Genomic DNA, 15,783 nt, shown 5'->3' with positions numbered 1-15,783 from the left:
GAAGTAATTTGAACCCTTACAGGAATATGTGACACTTATACATATGGAATGCAATGACTTCAAACGTTAAATTTAGAAACGAAACTCATAATAAAAACCTACCATTTTTAAAGAACACATGTTGAATTTGACTCGAATTTTTCGGGTACTCGATTATTTCGAGTACCCAAAAAGTTCAAGTACTCGTGACAATAAAACTTGAATATTTAATTATTTAGATACTCTTCTAGTTGACATCAAGGTACACCTGGATGCCCCGGAGTCAATTGATAAGAGTATTTTTGTTTCTATCGAATAATCAGAGCTGTATACTAACCGTAAAGTGCACCCGGATGTGCAGGAGCCAAGTGAAAATCACCCTTAGGGAATTTTGGTTTCTATTAAATAATCATAAACATAAACTAACCCTAAAGTGCAACCGGGTGTCCAGGAGTCAGGTGAACATCATCTTCAGAGAATTTTGGTTTCTAATGAATAATCATAGCTAAGGACTAACACTTAAATGCAACTGGATGACTTTAGTGTTATTTTGGCAGCATGCTGACTCGAAAAAAACAGAATTCTCTGAAAATGACATTTACCTGACTCCTGGACACCCGGATGCACTGTAGGGTTAGTCTAAATCAATGATTATTCAGTAGAAACCAAAATTCCCTGAGGATGATTTTCATATGACTTCTGGACACCCGGTTGCAGTTTAGCGTTAGTCTATAGCTATGATTATTCTAAAGAAACAAAAATTTCCTGAAGATGATGTTCACATGACTCCTGGACACCCGGGTGCACTTTAGTGATTGTCTATAGCTATGATTATTTTGATGGGAACCTAAATTTCCTGAAACTGGTGCAAGTACTCAAAAATAACAGGTACTCGAATTATTCGAGTACCCGAAATTTTCGAGTAGTCGAGTGGATTCGAGTACCGGGTACATCGAGCCGAGCTCGGGCTCGACTCGGCCATTCGAGCTTTTTGCACACCTCTAATATATATATATATATGGGGACTTGCACGTAAGATTTATCTATGACCTTTAAAATTCGGTTAAACAAATTTTTTTCTTAATCTTTATAGAAAAATTATGATATACGTATTTTTTATTTTTGTTTAATCACCCAAATTTTCGAGTTATGAATTTTCGAAATTTTGGATTTGTAACTGTTGACATATTTTCAGTAGCTTATAAGTCTGAAAATATTGAGTTTAGAAAAAACTTGTCAAAAAATGAAAGTTTTAGTTTTCTTTCGACTTTTAAGAAATGTAAACAAAATTTTTTTTATAAAGAAATTAATTTTTTTAACTTTGCACCCGATTTTTTTTTATTCTTTAAAAATTTATTTGCACCTTATAATATACAGAAGATTTTCCAAAAAGTTTTAGAGTGGGCCGTCGCGTTTAATGAGTTTTACAAAATTTTCAAAACTCACGTGCAAGGTGCTCGCGTTCTACGAAACGCCTCACAATGGGATTATTGTACAATTTACCTCTCAAAAATGTCTGCAGACTACAATTTTTAATCGATTTGAGTGTTTTTTGTTTTAAATAAAAGGAGAATAATTTCTCAATATATCTCTGCATGAAAATCTGAGAATATTCAATTATATTCATAATTTTTTTAAAAAACAAAAAGTAAACAAATTAATTGTGTACTTTCCTTTAAAAATAAAAGATAATTTTCTTATTTCTTTACTACACATGTCCTAAATCAGTTTCAATTAATATAATTTATGACCTCCAGATAAATAGTAAATCATAAAATAATTTATCTAAACTGTTATGAACAATATTAGTTAACAAATAGTTAACTTTGGTTCCTCTCCATCAAAAAAACTTTTTTCTTTGATATTTATATTGTACTTCAGGTACACTTAATAAATTTATCTCCCTTTTGTAAAAAAAAATTCTTAACTGTTATAAACAATAATAGTTAACAAATAATGAACTTTGGTTTCTTTGCACCAAACACATTTTTTTTCATAGTTTTCATTGAAGTTTATTACAAAGACTATATGTTTAAAAAATAGTGAATATGTGCAATAATTTGTTCAATAATTATATACAATTTAATATATCCTTCCCTCCAAGTGGAATGTACGTATGTTTAAAGAACATTTTAGAAGTTACGTATCATCCACGTTCAGTGAAGAAACCACGTATCTTTCTGTTCCGTGCAAAAACTACGTATCTCTGTCAGTCACTTTAGAAGATCTACATTTTATTATTATTATTATTATTATTATTATTATTTTGAAGTAAATATTTTGTTATGAATTAATAATTTTTTCAAAAGTTGATGCAATAAAATGTATATTTTTAATAATAATTAAATTTTTTTTCTTAAAAATATTAGAATATTATTAGAAGTTTCTAAAGCGACTGACAGAGATACGTAGTTTTTGCACGGAACAGAAAGATACGTGGTTTCTTCACTGAACGTAGAAGATACGTAACTTCTAAAATGTTCTTTAAACATACGTACATTCCACTTGGAGTGAACGATATATATTTAATTATGAAAGATTTCGACTATATGAGCAATTAGTGACATCTATTAGATGTCGATTAAACTCTTTGGTTTAGAGTCAGGTGTTATTCTTAAGATAATTATTCGGATATGGTTGTCGGTAAATAATTATATTTTGAATTAAATTTTTTTTTATCTGAAAAAGTAAACTGCGTGAACGACTGCACTGTGCATCTGTAAGGACTCGAACCCCAGTTAATCGCTGCCTATCGCGGGACTAACGCCTACCAATGCACCTTGCCAACACAGCCTGGACGTTCACGTTTCTTATATTCTCAGATCAAGCCCATACACTAGTCGAAGAGCTGTATAGTTAATTTTCTACATTAATATATATTTATATTAAATGTTTTTTTTATTTTCTTTTCTTGTGCTTATGAAAATTAAAATTAAAATAAAATAACTACAATTAATATAATATTTATATTAAATTGTTTATTGATTTATTTTGACATATATTATTTGCAATAAATTCAATGAAAACTATAAAAAAATTCTTTTGGGTGCAGAGAAACCAATGTTCATTATTTGTTAACTATTATTGTTTATAACAGTTAAAAATTGTTTTTAACAAATGGGAGAAATTGAAGCTGAACAAAGGGCTTATAGAAATATTAAAACAATGTTATTTAACGAAGGATATAATTTAACTGACTTTCAGGGGTTATTAGATATACAAGATGAAATTTTTACTGAACAAGTTAATGATATAAATATTGCAGAACATATTAACATAGGAGAACAGAATTATGCTAAATTAAATGTAAAACAAAAGCTTGTAGTCGATTATGTATTTGATACCCTAAAGGATTCTTCTTTTGATGGTTCTAAGTGCTTATATTTTGATGGTTGTGGAGGATCTGGAAAAACATTTTTATACATTACGCTATGGCATTTGTTAAGAAGTAAAGGAAAAAATGTTTGCAACATGGCATTTACAGGTATAGCTGCGACTCTGCTTCCTAATGGAAAAACTGTTCATAAAGTTTTAGGCTTACCCGTTCCATTATACAGTGATTCATCTCTAAACATTAAAGTTCAATCTAAAGAAGGCCTCTTTTTAAAAAATATAGATGTTTTTATTTGGGATGAAGCACCAATGGCTCCAAAATATACTTTAGAAATTATGGATTATCTATTAAGAGATATAATGAATTCCAACGAACCTTTTGGTGGTAAAATTGTAATTCTAGGCGGATATTTTCGACAAACTTTACCAGTTAAAGAACGGGGTACTAGATCAGAAATAGTAAATTTATCAATAAAAAATAGTAAACTATATATGGAAATATTTCAAAAAATACACATTAACAGATAATATGAGAGCTTTACCACAAGAATCGGAATTTGTAGATTTTTATCTTAAAGTTGGCAATGGTGAATTAAATGATGCAGATGATAATGTTATATTACCAGAACATATTATTTAGAAAGGGAATGTAGATATTGCTGAAGAAATGTATAATCAGTTTATACAAGAAAATAAATTTGAGGAGATGTCGGAGTGTGCAATTTTAGCACCTAGAAACGTTGACGTTGATATTAATCTAAGTTTAAAAGTAGACAAAAATTTTTCATATTTCAACAGATTTTTAAATTTTGAAGGAATTTTACAATATTAGTAATATTACAATAATATAATATATATAATTATATTATTATGAATTTTATAATAATAATTATAAATTATTATTAATTTATAATACTGAAGTTGGCTATCTGATGCTGATTCCACACTTACCCAGTTGCTCCGCTTTTCCGTGGCGCTTCGCGTGAGACAGAAAAAGACAGAGATAGTCTCTGTCTTTTTCTATCTCACGCAAAGCGCCACGGAAAAGCGGAGCGCTGAGTAAGTGTTGAATCAGCATCAATAGTCTTGCAAAAATTTACTTGCATTTTGACCAACAAATTCGTTTTTCGGCAGATTTTTTAAACTAAATTTAAACTAAAAAGTACCTCGTTCTCCCTCACCGAAATTTAATAGAATGAAAAAGAAGGTCAAATTTGAATATTAAGACAAAAATTGGATCTTTTAGTCCTGCACCTGAGAAGAAATTAGTGATTAAAATCATTGAAATTCATTTAACACTTAATATTAAAGGTAAAATTTTTCATATTTCTACACGGAGAGAAGAAAGTAGTCAATCTTACTCAGCCCTGAGTCATAGTTACTAAATAATATGGTGACATTTTCGTTCAACAAAACAAAAAGTAATCTTCACTAAACGGCCGTTTAGTCATTAAGACTACTAACTTCATTAGTATCGTCTACGATATAAATTGTCATATCTGCGATTCTGTTTACAATTTACAAAAATAAAATTTAACCTCTTTTATAATAATTAATATAATAGTTAACACTTTATAAATAATTAATTATTTAGAAATAATTATTATTAATTAATTATTCTTCCAAAAATTTGTTATATATGGGGAACGAGAAGAAAATCAAGTAATATTTTACAAAAATACACTGACGGTGATATAAGGTAACAATAATAAATCAATTTAAAAATTATAATTTCTGTAATTGTTTAGTTAAATAGAGAAAATTATAAGAGCTATATTTCTTTACAAAATATATTTGTCGCATATTTGAATAAACAGCTAAACTTTTTTTATAATTATTATGATAACAATAACCTAATATTTGTTGTAATAACAAGCATAAATAATAAGTATAACACTGCAAATAAAGTTTTGAAAAATAATATTTTTTCTCGATTTCGTTTAATTTTTAATAGGTAGCTTTTTAATTAATTTTAATATTTTTTTTTAAGTTCATTTAATAATATGATTAAAAATGTAAACAGAATTAGTTTTGTCTGCTTTACTAAGCAGATATTCATCCTTACTAGTATGTTTAGTTCGATCGACAAAAAAAAATTGAACGCTGTTTTCTAACCTTTACTTAATATTTATTTGTCACAACTCAAATTTTCTTACTAAATGCGTAATAGTACAACTCACTATAACTCTTCTCTCCGTGTATATTATAAAATTAAAAAGTTAGCACATATTATGAAAGTACATTGAAAACACTTTACATTAAATAATCATAAATTTTTTAATATTTATAAACTTTGTTGAAAAATGTAATAAAAATGTAGTGTTTTTTGACATTTCATAGGAAATTTTAAAATTAATTTTTATCTATTCTTTTGGGTATGTTTACATAATAATCTATTTATACAAGTAAATTAGCTTATTTTTAACAAATATAAATCAAGAAATTTGTATTATCTAATTTATTTCCATGCTTTTTTATTAAATTTTTATAACTGACAATCTAACCTTTTATCTGTCCAACTCAACTTAAAAATTAAAATTCTAAGTTAAATTCAACAAATTTTATAAAATAATTCTCAAAAATGAATTCTATGGATATTAAACATCATTTTTACAAATTATGAGATTTTTTTAAAAATAGGCCGCAACGGCTTCAGGTGAAATATAATAGACTGACCCAAAAAAAAATTTTTTTAAAAATTTTTTACATTTCTTAGAAGTCGAAAGAAAACTAAAACTTTCATTCTCTGACAAGTTTTTTCTAAATTTAATATTTTCAGACTTATAAGCTAATGAAAATATGTCTACACTCTACAGTTACAAATCCAAAATTTCGAAAATTCATAACTCGAAAATTTGGGCGATTAAACAAAAATAAAAAAATACGTATTTCATATTTTTCTATAAAGATTAAGAAAAAAAAATATTTAAACGAATTCTAAAGGTCATAGGTAACTTTTCGTGAAATTGACCATATAAATATATATATATCTAAGAGAGAATATGAGCTTTTACTATCATATACTGCGTTTCATAAAAAAACCATTAAACTGACAAAGCCTATAATTTATTATTTATAGGTTTCTGGCGTGCTGTGGTTACAAATGAATTTGAAATCATTTTTAAAACATTTTAAATAGAAAATCCAATATGGTGAATACATTTCTGTTAAATCGAATCTTTTTGCATGATACTTGCTGTTTGGTAGTTTTTCGTTTGGTATTTTTCATATATGGGTGATTCACCAAAATACCTCATCGATTTTCTAACCTGTCATTTAAGTTCTTTTCATTCTTTTAATACGTAAAATAATTATTTGAAACGTGAAAATTGATACTTTATCAATTTTTTCTAAAAGTTATGATATTTAAGAACATTTCGCTAAAATATGAATAAAATAAGTCGTGCAGATTTTTTAAATATAGAAAATGAAATTTGTCATATAGTACCGCGTCATTCCTCTCATCCGTTGAATATTATCCAATATTTTTGCTGTGGGGATTGGTGGACAATTTTCCCCAAATCCGTTTCCCAAAAAAAACTTTTCCCAAAACAGTTTATCCCAAAATATTTTTTCACAATGCTGGATTTTCCAAAAAATAATTTTCCTAAAAAATTTTCCCAATGTTGTATTTTTTCCAAAATGTATATTTATTGCCAAATTAGTAGTAAATAATCACATTCGAACGTAATGTCCAAGTGATTGTAAATACGTAACAAGTTTGAAAAAATAATAGTTTAAAAAAATTCTAGTTTGAATAAATTCTAGTTCGACAAATTAATAGTTTCAAATTTTGAAAAGAGACTAATTTCAATAAATTCTAGTTTGAAAAAATAATATAGGTAGTTTGAGTAAATTCTATTTCGAAAAAATAGTAGTTACAATAAATTTTGGTTTGAAAAAATAATAGTTTGAGTAAATTCTAGTTTGAAATTTTTTTTAATAAATTCTAGTTCGAACAGATTGGGGGACAATGTTGAATTATTTTTTTTAGGAAATAAAATATTGGGAAAAATGATTTGCTTGGGAAAATTTTTTTTTGGGAAATATAATATTGGGAAAAATTTTTTTTGGGAAAAAATTTTTTGGGAATAATTTTTTTTGGGAAAATTGACCCCCCACCTGCTGTGGGTAGTAATATTGATTAATTATTGTGATCAATATTTCAATTATCATCTCTAATATTAATTCTTAAGTTACTTTTTAAAAAATGTCATTAGTTTGTGTTGAAAGAATTAAAATTGAGACATAAGCAGAGATTCACAACCTAAAGCGTCATTCCTTTCACTCATAATAAAAACAATATTAGTAGATATAAATTGATTGCAATTTTGTTTCACATAAAGTTTTCCTGTATCAACATGATAGGGCATTCTAAGCTGGAGGAAAATTATTTGCCAATTAAATAAAATTAAAAAATGTTGAAATCGTCATTCCTCTCACCCGTCATTCCTCTCACTTTTCTGAATACAAATTAAGAATTGATATTGATTGTCGATTGTTTACAAACTATCAGTGAAAAATCAACCTAAAATGTTAAAAAAATAATTTTTGACAATTGTTACAAGAGATCTTTTATAACGGTAATTCAGTTTAAATAATAAAATTAATTAATTAATTAAAATATTTAAAATATCCTATTTTTTCTTATTTCTATCACTTTCAAAAAGGTTAACTTTGTAAATGAAACACCGGCGCCAAATTTTAACCTCTTGATTTTTTTGTGAATTTTAATTTAAAATATATACTTTAAAAGCTGAAAGTTAGCATGATTATGCTATTAAGGTGGTAGATCTTTTAAAGCTCAATATAATTGACTGCATTAATCCACAAATAATAATTTTTTTTCTTTTTTGTTTGTAACTCACAAAAAGGAGTATTTTGAGAGAAGCACCCATATAACTTTAGAATCATAGTCATTGACCCTATAAACCCCTGAATATACAATGCTGTGAAAATCCGATAAATTTTTTAAAATTTCGATCACCATATTGGATCCGCCATTTTGAATTTTAAAAAACAGATACTGATTGATGTAAAAATCCAACTCCATGAAGGCGGGGTATCAACTTTACACATTTTATTTGCATACAGCGAAAGAGTCATGAAAAATCTAATGAGTCTAGCTAAAATGGTATATGTTTTACCACCCAAACGACAGTTGCAATATTAGTTACTTAAAAAATAATGAAAAAATATTTCATACAAATGAGATAGATAGTTATTTATTTATAATAGTTTGGTTATTATCACCCTTATTTGGAATACTTGAAATAAGATATAGTAGATGACGTAATGCCTCTTTTAAAACTTTATCTGTTAAGTTTTTCTTAGTTTTAAAAATATCCTTCACGAATTCTAAAAATAAACATTTCAATTGCATTAGAATTAGTAAGACCATTTGCATCAAAGAATTATAATTACTTATAATTTTAAACTATGATGAATAAGCTTTAAATGAGGTAAAACTCACTAAGGACTGCGACTTTGACATTTATAGGTAATTCTTCCGGATAATTTAATCTTTTTGAAAAGTGGTGTAATTCATTTATACCAATTAAATTTTGCAATAACGCTCTTATAAAGGTTCTTGGATAAAGTAAAGGCAAGTCCATAATTTTATCAAGTTCTTTTTGATATATCCAAACTGCTGAATTGGGCCATAACTCAACCTACATTATTTATAATTAATAATTTAATTATTTATTTTATATCAATAATTTTTAAAAACTTTTAATATAATATTTCCACTGCATTCTTGCATTCTGCATTCTTGCAAACTGTTATATCAGTACTTGTTTATTTAAACAGGCAGATTCTCCATGCACTCTATTTAGAGTATTCATTCATTTATGTAATAAATACTGAAGAAAAATTTTTACCTTTCCTGCAGAATTTTGATATGGGAAACGATATTTCTGAAAGTGAACAATGTACTTTGCAATCATTATCATTCATTCATTTCACAAGTGTTAAAAAAGTAATTCAAAAATATTATTGTACTTAATGTTTTAAAAATTATATATTTCATATACCTCCAAAGGATTGTTGCCCAGAACAGATTTATCTGTTGGTAATGAAAATATTAACGATATGTAATGCATGTCAATAAATTTTTTTCATTATAATATAAAATACTTTAACTGGTAACTAAGATAAATGGAGGGATAAATCTCATTAGGAAACTTCTATTCTCTAGAAAAGGGCAAACATCTTGATAAACATTCCGATTCTTTGAACAAAATGTGGTAAAACTTCTAGTATGCAAAATTTTAAGTGGTAAAAGTGTCCTTATCAGTGTTTTTATTTATCCCAGTTATTAAGTGTCTTACATAGTAGATATTAGTCATTCTCATGACAGAGACAAATGTCACGTTCATTACATTTTTCTAAATAAATAACATCAATTTTTAAAAATTTTGACGATTAATGATTGCATTCGTCATGATTTCATGAGATTCGATGAAAAATAAATACACGTGTTTATATAGTATGAATACTCTCTTCCGTTATCGTCCTTGAAGTACGTTTCATTTAAAAAATACTTATTATATTCCTTATGCAGTATAAAAAAAATTTGTTGCCTGGTAATAAAGAATAAAATAAAATATTTGTTAGGAATTCTTTCCAAAAATTAAATAAGTTTTTTGCAATAAATGAAACTCATACGCAATAAAAGAAAATTAAATGATACATTAAGACTCTTTGTTGTGTACATGTTGTTACGATTCGTACATAACATGATGAAATAAAAAGAAAATAATCATTTTTAAAAGGATCTTTCTTTGTCAGTGTTCATCGACACAATAAAAACTCCTATCTGTTACAGCAGTAAATTTAGTTTTTCGTAAATAAATAATACCTAATTATTATTAATAATTTTTAAAAACATTTTTGAATAAATAATTTGAAAAATTAAAAATTTGAAAAATTAAAAATTAAATTAAAAAATTAAATTTAAACCAGTTTAAAACTGGTTATATGGGGATTTTCGGGGTCGGTAAATACAAAATTGATGACAGTTTTCAGAAATTGAAAATGGCGAATATAAAAAAAACTAACTTCAAATTTGAAATTAACGACTCCTAAAACCCCCAAGCAATGAGTTTCGGCCAAATCCGATCTGCCATTGTCAATTTTTTAAATTAAGCTCCATGTTCGTAAATGTCAATGATAAAAACCCTTAAGAAACCAGTTTTAAGCGGTTTCCAGCAATTTTTAAATCATTAAAGATGAAGAAAATTTCCACAGAAGCTCTTGAGTAGAAAACCACGAATTAACTATAATAAACTTCGTATTCATTCATTCAGTCTGTCCAGATCGTGAACATTCTGTCCACAGTGAGAGAGAAAGTTTGATAGAGAGAAAGAGAGGGAAGTATCGCCTCTCCTTTTAGTTTAGAGTAGGAGCGAAAGAGAGGCGAATATTATTATTATATCTATATATATTAAGTTAGTCTTTCCTTATATATTCTGTTTACAGTGAGAGAGAAAGAGAGGGAGGGAGGTATTGTCTCTCCTTTTAGTTTAGAGTGGGAGCGAAAGAGAGACGAATAGTTAAGAAAGTAATGCCCACTTTTTGGGTTTAGAAGGGGGTATCATGTTTTCTCCATTTTTCGGGTCAGGTAGAAAGAGAGGAACAGAATTTGATGGAGGAAGGAAAAGTGGGGAATTTTACTTACAAGCCAAAATACGAAATGGGCGTCTTATTTCCTTATTGGCTAATTATTTTTCTTTTCTCACTCACAGATAGATTAATGAGTGAAAAAGAGGGCGATTAAGAACGAGGTATATGTTTTTGAAAATAAATCTACTTTTAAAAAAAAATTTTGAATTAAATAATTTTGTTATTGAGTAAATACATTAATTTATTTTTGTTAATTTTGTTTTGGATAAGTTTTGATTAAAATGTTTTGAAGTTATAATAGGTAAGGTATTGCAATTTTTAATATATTTATTTGTACTTATGTGCCTATGATTTATATGAGATTATGTGCTAATGATTTATATCAGCTTTATGAATTGTATGTGTTTATGATTCATTTCAGATTCATGAGTTATATGTGCTTATGTGACTTCACTGTAAATAAATGGTTCTAAATTAGAGCTGATTTTTGGTATTAAAATAGAACCAAATGAAGATTCAGTACCAAAATTTGTACTTAATTAGTACCATTCTTTTTACAGTAATTATGAAAATTATTTGATTTATATGGGACAAAAATGAGATTTATGTGACTTATGTTATTTATGCGAATTTATGATTTATGAGATAAATATGAGATTTATAAGAAGTTAGATGACTATTTATTATTAAAATTAAAATATATAATAAATAAAATAAATTTAAATATAAAATAAATTATAAAAATTTATTTATATTCATTCATTATTTTCATTTATTTAGTTATGATTTAGAAGTTTTAAGTTTAAACCTGTTTTCTAAAAATAAGTTTTTGAAAAATATTCTATTATTTGTTCATTTTATTAAAAAATTGTGTCTAACAAAGAAGAAAAGGTTTATTTAAGTGATAAAGATCATAGAGTTCTACATACTGAAGGAAAAATGTTAAATGACAATCATATTACTGAATTTGGAAAGTTGTTGAGAAGAGAATCAAATTTAGCATTTAACATGCAAAGTACTTTATATTTAATTACGCCTGAATTCATTATTCCGATTGATAAAAATCAGAAGCACATTCAAATACTTTTTAGTGGTGCTTGCAAATCTGGTCATTGGATTTGTATTTATTATGATGGATTAAGGCTATATATTTATAACAGTCTTAATAAGGGATACTTAAATGAAGATCAAAAAAAATATTAACTTAGATTATATCCTTTCAAATAACCGGTAGTTTTTTCAACTGTTAATCTACAGCCGAATGGAATTGACTGTGGCATATATGCAATTGCGTTTGCAACATCTTTGTATTACAATGAATTGCCAAATCCTGTTAATTATATTCATAGTGAAATGAGACGACATCTAATTTTTATGTTTGAAAATAATCGTTTAATTTTATTTCCTTCCGTGGAATTGACAAATGTTATTAGACCTTTTTTGTTGAGTATGATTGGAAACGTCCAATCAACGGATGGAGCTACAAAACTCATAGAAATACCAAACTCGTCTTCTATTTGTGAAACTAGTATCAGTATTAGTAATAATAATGTGAATAGAGGTATATCTACAGAATATTCAGAGGAGAAGCTTAATAAAAATGAAAACTATGAGAAAAAGAGACATCGAGCAATAAAAGATAAGGAGAGAAAAAGGGAGGAAAGGCTCAAAGAAACAGATGAACAGAAAATAATCAGACTAGAAAATGATAGACTGAGAAAACGTAATTACCAAAAAACTATAAATATAGATAAAGAGAAAGTAATAAAGCAAAACAATTTAAAAGGTAAAAAAATTAAAGTAGCTCTAGAAATAGAAATTGAAACAAAAGATCCACAAAATTTAAGTGATGAAGATTATAAAATTTTAAATACTGAAGGAAAAAAGTTAAATGACAATCATATTACTAAATTTGAAAAATTGATGAGAAAAGAATCAGACAAGGACAAAGACAGGGAGAGGAAAAGGAAGGCAAGGTTTGAAGAAACAGATGAACAGAAAAAAATAAGACTAGAGAATGATAGATTAAGAAAACATAATTACAGAAAAGCGAAAAATGTAGATGAAAAACAAATAATGAAACAAAACAATTTAAATCATAAAAGAAAAGCGGCTAATATAATATAGGGAAGAGAAATTAAATAGTAGATTGTGCAACGAGTGGAGAATAAGGGCGATTTCTCGCGAGCTCGAAGTTTGCTGCGCAAGCGTAGCGCGCGCAGCAATCGAGCGAGCGAAAATCGCTGTTCTCTACAAGTTGCACATACTATTTTGTCCAACAACTGCAAAAAATTTTTTTTATATATAATAAATTTAAACTATTAATTTTTCAAAATTTTAAGTTCACTTTACTCGTTATTTATCGAAATCAAAATATTACAATGATGTTATAGCAATAACTGAGAGTGAAACAAAATCTAATTTTGAAAAAAATTTTGAAAAAAATCTAAAAATAGAAAAAAAAATTTGAAAAAAATTTTTGGAAAAAATTTTTTCAAAAATGAATGTTTTGAAAGTGTCCCTAAAGATCCCCAGAGTGTCCTCAAAATTCTGTTCCTAAAATGTGAAATGACTTCATTTCTCCACTGGACAAACCACCAGTGGGGAAATGTACTACATTCCTCCATTGGTGCCTAGCGTACAATAGTTCTATTTCTACGAAGGCGTTGGACAAAAAAAATTTCTATGCACGCTCGCTGGTTATGAGTCGGTGCAAGTTCTAAAACAGAAGTCAATTGTCAGTGAGCGCTCCTAGGACATTTACACCTACCTGACTGGTATTAGAACTCCCGAGTAACAAAATTAAGGTCAATTGCATAAATTAAAAAGAAAATTCCGCCATTTTAAATTTATGAAAACTTACATCAAATTCGTAATCAGCGACCTTAGAAACCACCAAGTGACAAAATTAAGGTCAATTACATAAAGTAAAAATTGTTGTTCCATATTAGATGGGGGGTGGTCAAAGATTGGTTAAAAATTGTCCTCGTGGTTTATGGACGGACCCTAAGTTTATACCGCGGCTTATATCATGACTATCAATAAATCTCGGTGTCAATCTTTTGACAAAAAAGGAAGAATACTTCAATAAAATAATTCTTCTAATGTGTAATGAATTTATAAAAAGTTTTTCTATCGCTTGACTAAACTAATCGAAACAGAAACCATTATTTTGTGATTTGACTTGATTGGTTGCAAATGTTTGGTATCACTTGTTTACATTTAGTTTTGAGTAGAAAATTATGTGCAATGTTGCCAGACGTTTAAAGAGCTGTTCAATATATTAACATACAATATAGCATAGTTTATACGAGTTTAAAAAAGTATGTTTTGTAACCGACTTTCAAATTTTCTTCGCTTATAACGAATTCTTGAAATAATACAGTTTACAAGCAAACTGAAAATTTAAGGAAATAATTATAAAAATAAAAATATATTATTATATTTATGTCTTGAAACTGCTCAGTATGTTAAATTTAATTTTTGGTTTTCGTGTTATATGTTTTTTAATATTCTTAAAAAAAAATTTGTAATCTTTTCTAATATTTTCGCAGAAGAAAAAAACATCTTAAAGTCTTAGTCACACTTTTATATACAAACTTATGAAATAAGGTCCTAAGTATCATAAGACAAAAGCAACCGACAGATTAGCTCAGTCGGATAAATGCCTGGCTCGGTGGGCGGACCAAGGGTACTTGGTTCGCGCCCATTAGCCTGGGATTTTTCCGGCAAGTGAGATAATCTGAGCGGGAGGTTTGATGTCGAAGTATAATGATGTGCACCGTCGATTATTGTCCAGTACACACCATTAGAATTCGACTGTCGATAAACCGGTTGTACTCGGAGAGGTTTTCTACAGTTTCCCTCTCCACTGGCGAGAAAACCCATTGACGGGTGGTCCAGGCAAATGCGAGTACTCCTAACCTTAAAGTCGTTCTGTAGAAACGCAAAAACAAGTTGGTATATAAGAGTGTGTGTTCTGACAGTTGGCTAAGCCTGAAGTCATTTAAAAAAAAAATAAAATAATAAAGATTGTGACAACGTATTTTATATGTATACACTGAGAGACCTTTGGGTCAGCAGCAGACTTTCGATAGGCTGCTACTGACCATTTTGGTGGAACGCTGCAGGACTATACTTTTGGGTTGTTCAGCTGCAAGCCAAAGGCGGCATCCCCACTACTTTGGTGAGCTGCTCACCAACATTTTGGACTGACACGCGCTCAAAATTGTACCGCAGCAAACCAAAACCATAGTGGAGCTACTGTCATATACGTTGTTCTGCTACAGTCCCAAAGGTCTCTCAGTGTAACTTTTTTACTAAAGTTACCCTTTTGCTACCAGACCGCAGTAATAAAAGTCATTTTTCATTTTTTTCAAATTAATTATTTGTAGAATGTATATGAAATTAGAAATTTTAATTTAAAGTAGTATCTAAAATTGTGAATGTCAACACTTATAATAGTAAATTGATTCTTGTTATGAATACACTGACATCAGACTTGTATTCAGCGATCCCAATTAGATAAAATTATAATAACCCCTGTATGATATTTATAAGGCATTCCACGCCAAACCTAAATATCGTGAAAATTCACAGTTTTGATTTGTCTCAAACATTTTTTATGTTTTAGTACATACTAGTAGAAAAAAAAATTTCATGATTTTTTCAAGTTTTTTTATTAGGCAAGTATAAAAACGTTAACTTATTTTAATTTTTATTCTTAATAATATCTACTTGTAAAACTGATTTTAGGTTGTATTTTATCAACCCTAACAAAAATCATCAATCATTTTTAAAAGAATATAATGACTGTCCCTTATGGAAGGATTCCCGTAGAATTTT

At 27.9% G+C, this 15,783-nt stretch overlaps 1 protein-coding gene across 1 annotated transcript in view; it reads right to left on the bottom strand.

Moving 5' to 3' along the window:
• Positions 1-15,783, bottom strand: part of LOC122507657 — a 65,263-nt gene that overhangs the window by 24,694 nt on the left and 24,786 nt on the right. The window contains exons 10-13 of the mRNA XM_043620489.1: positions 9,348-9,379; positions 9,195-9,230; positions 8,786-8,984; positions 8,566-8,670 (exon numbers count right to left, since the gene is read on the bottom strand). Coding sequence (XP_043476424.1) covers positions 8,566-8,670; positions 8,786-8,927 — 247 coding nt within the window. The 5' untranslated portion in view covers positions 8,928-8,984; positions 9,195-9,230; positions 9,348-9,379. The remainder of the gene's footprint in view (positions 1-8,565; positions 8,671-8,785; positions 8,985-9,194; positions 9,231-9,347; positions 9,380-15,783) is intronic.

This window comes from Leptopilina heterotoma, unplaced genomic scaffold, assembly GCF_015476425.1.
Source record: "Leptopilina heterotoma isolate Lh14 unplaced genomic scaffold, ASM1547642v1 Lhet_509, whole genome shotgun sequence".
In the NCBI taxonomy this organism is placed as follows: Eukaryota; Metazoa; Arthropoda; class Insecta; order Hymenoptera; family Figitidae; genus Leptopilina; species Leptopilina heterotoma.
This window is presented reverse-complemented; position numbering and strand designations above follow the sequence as displayed.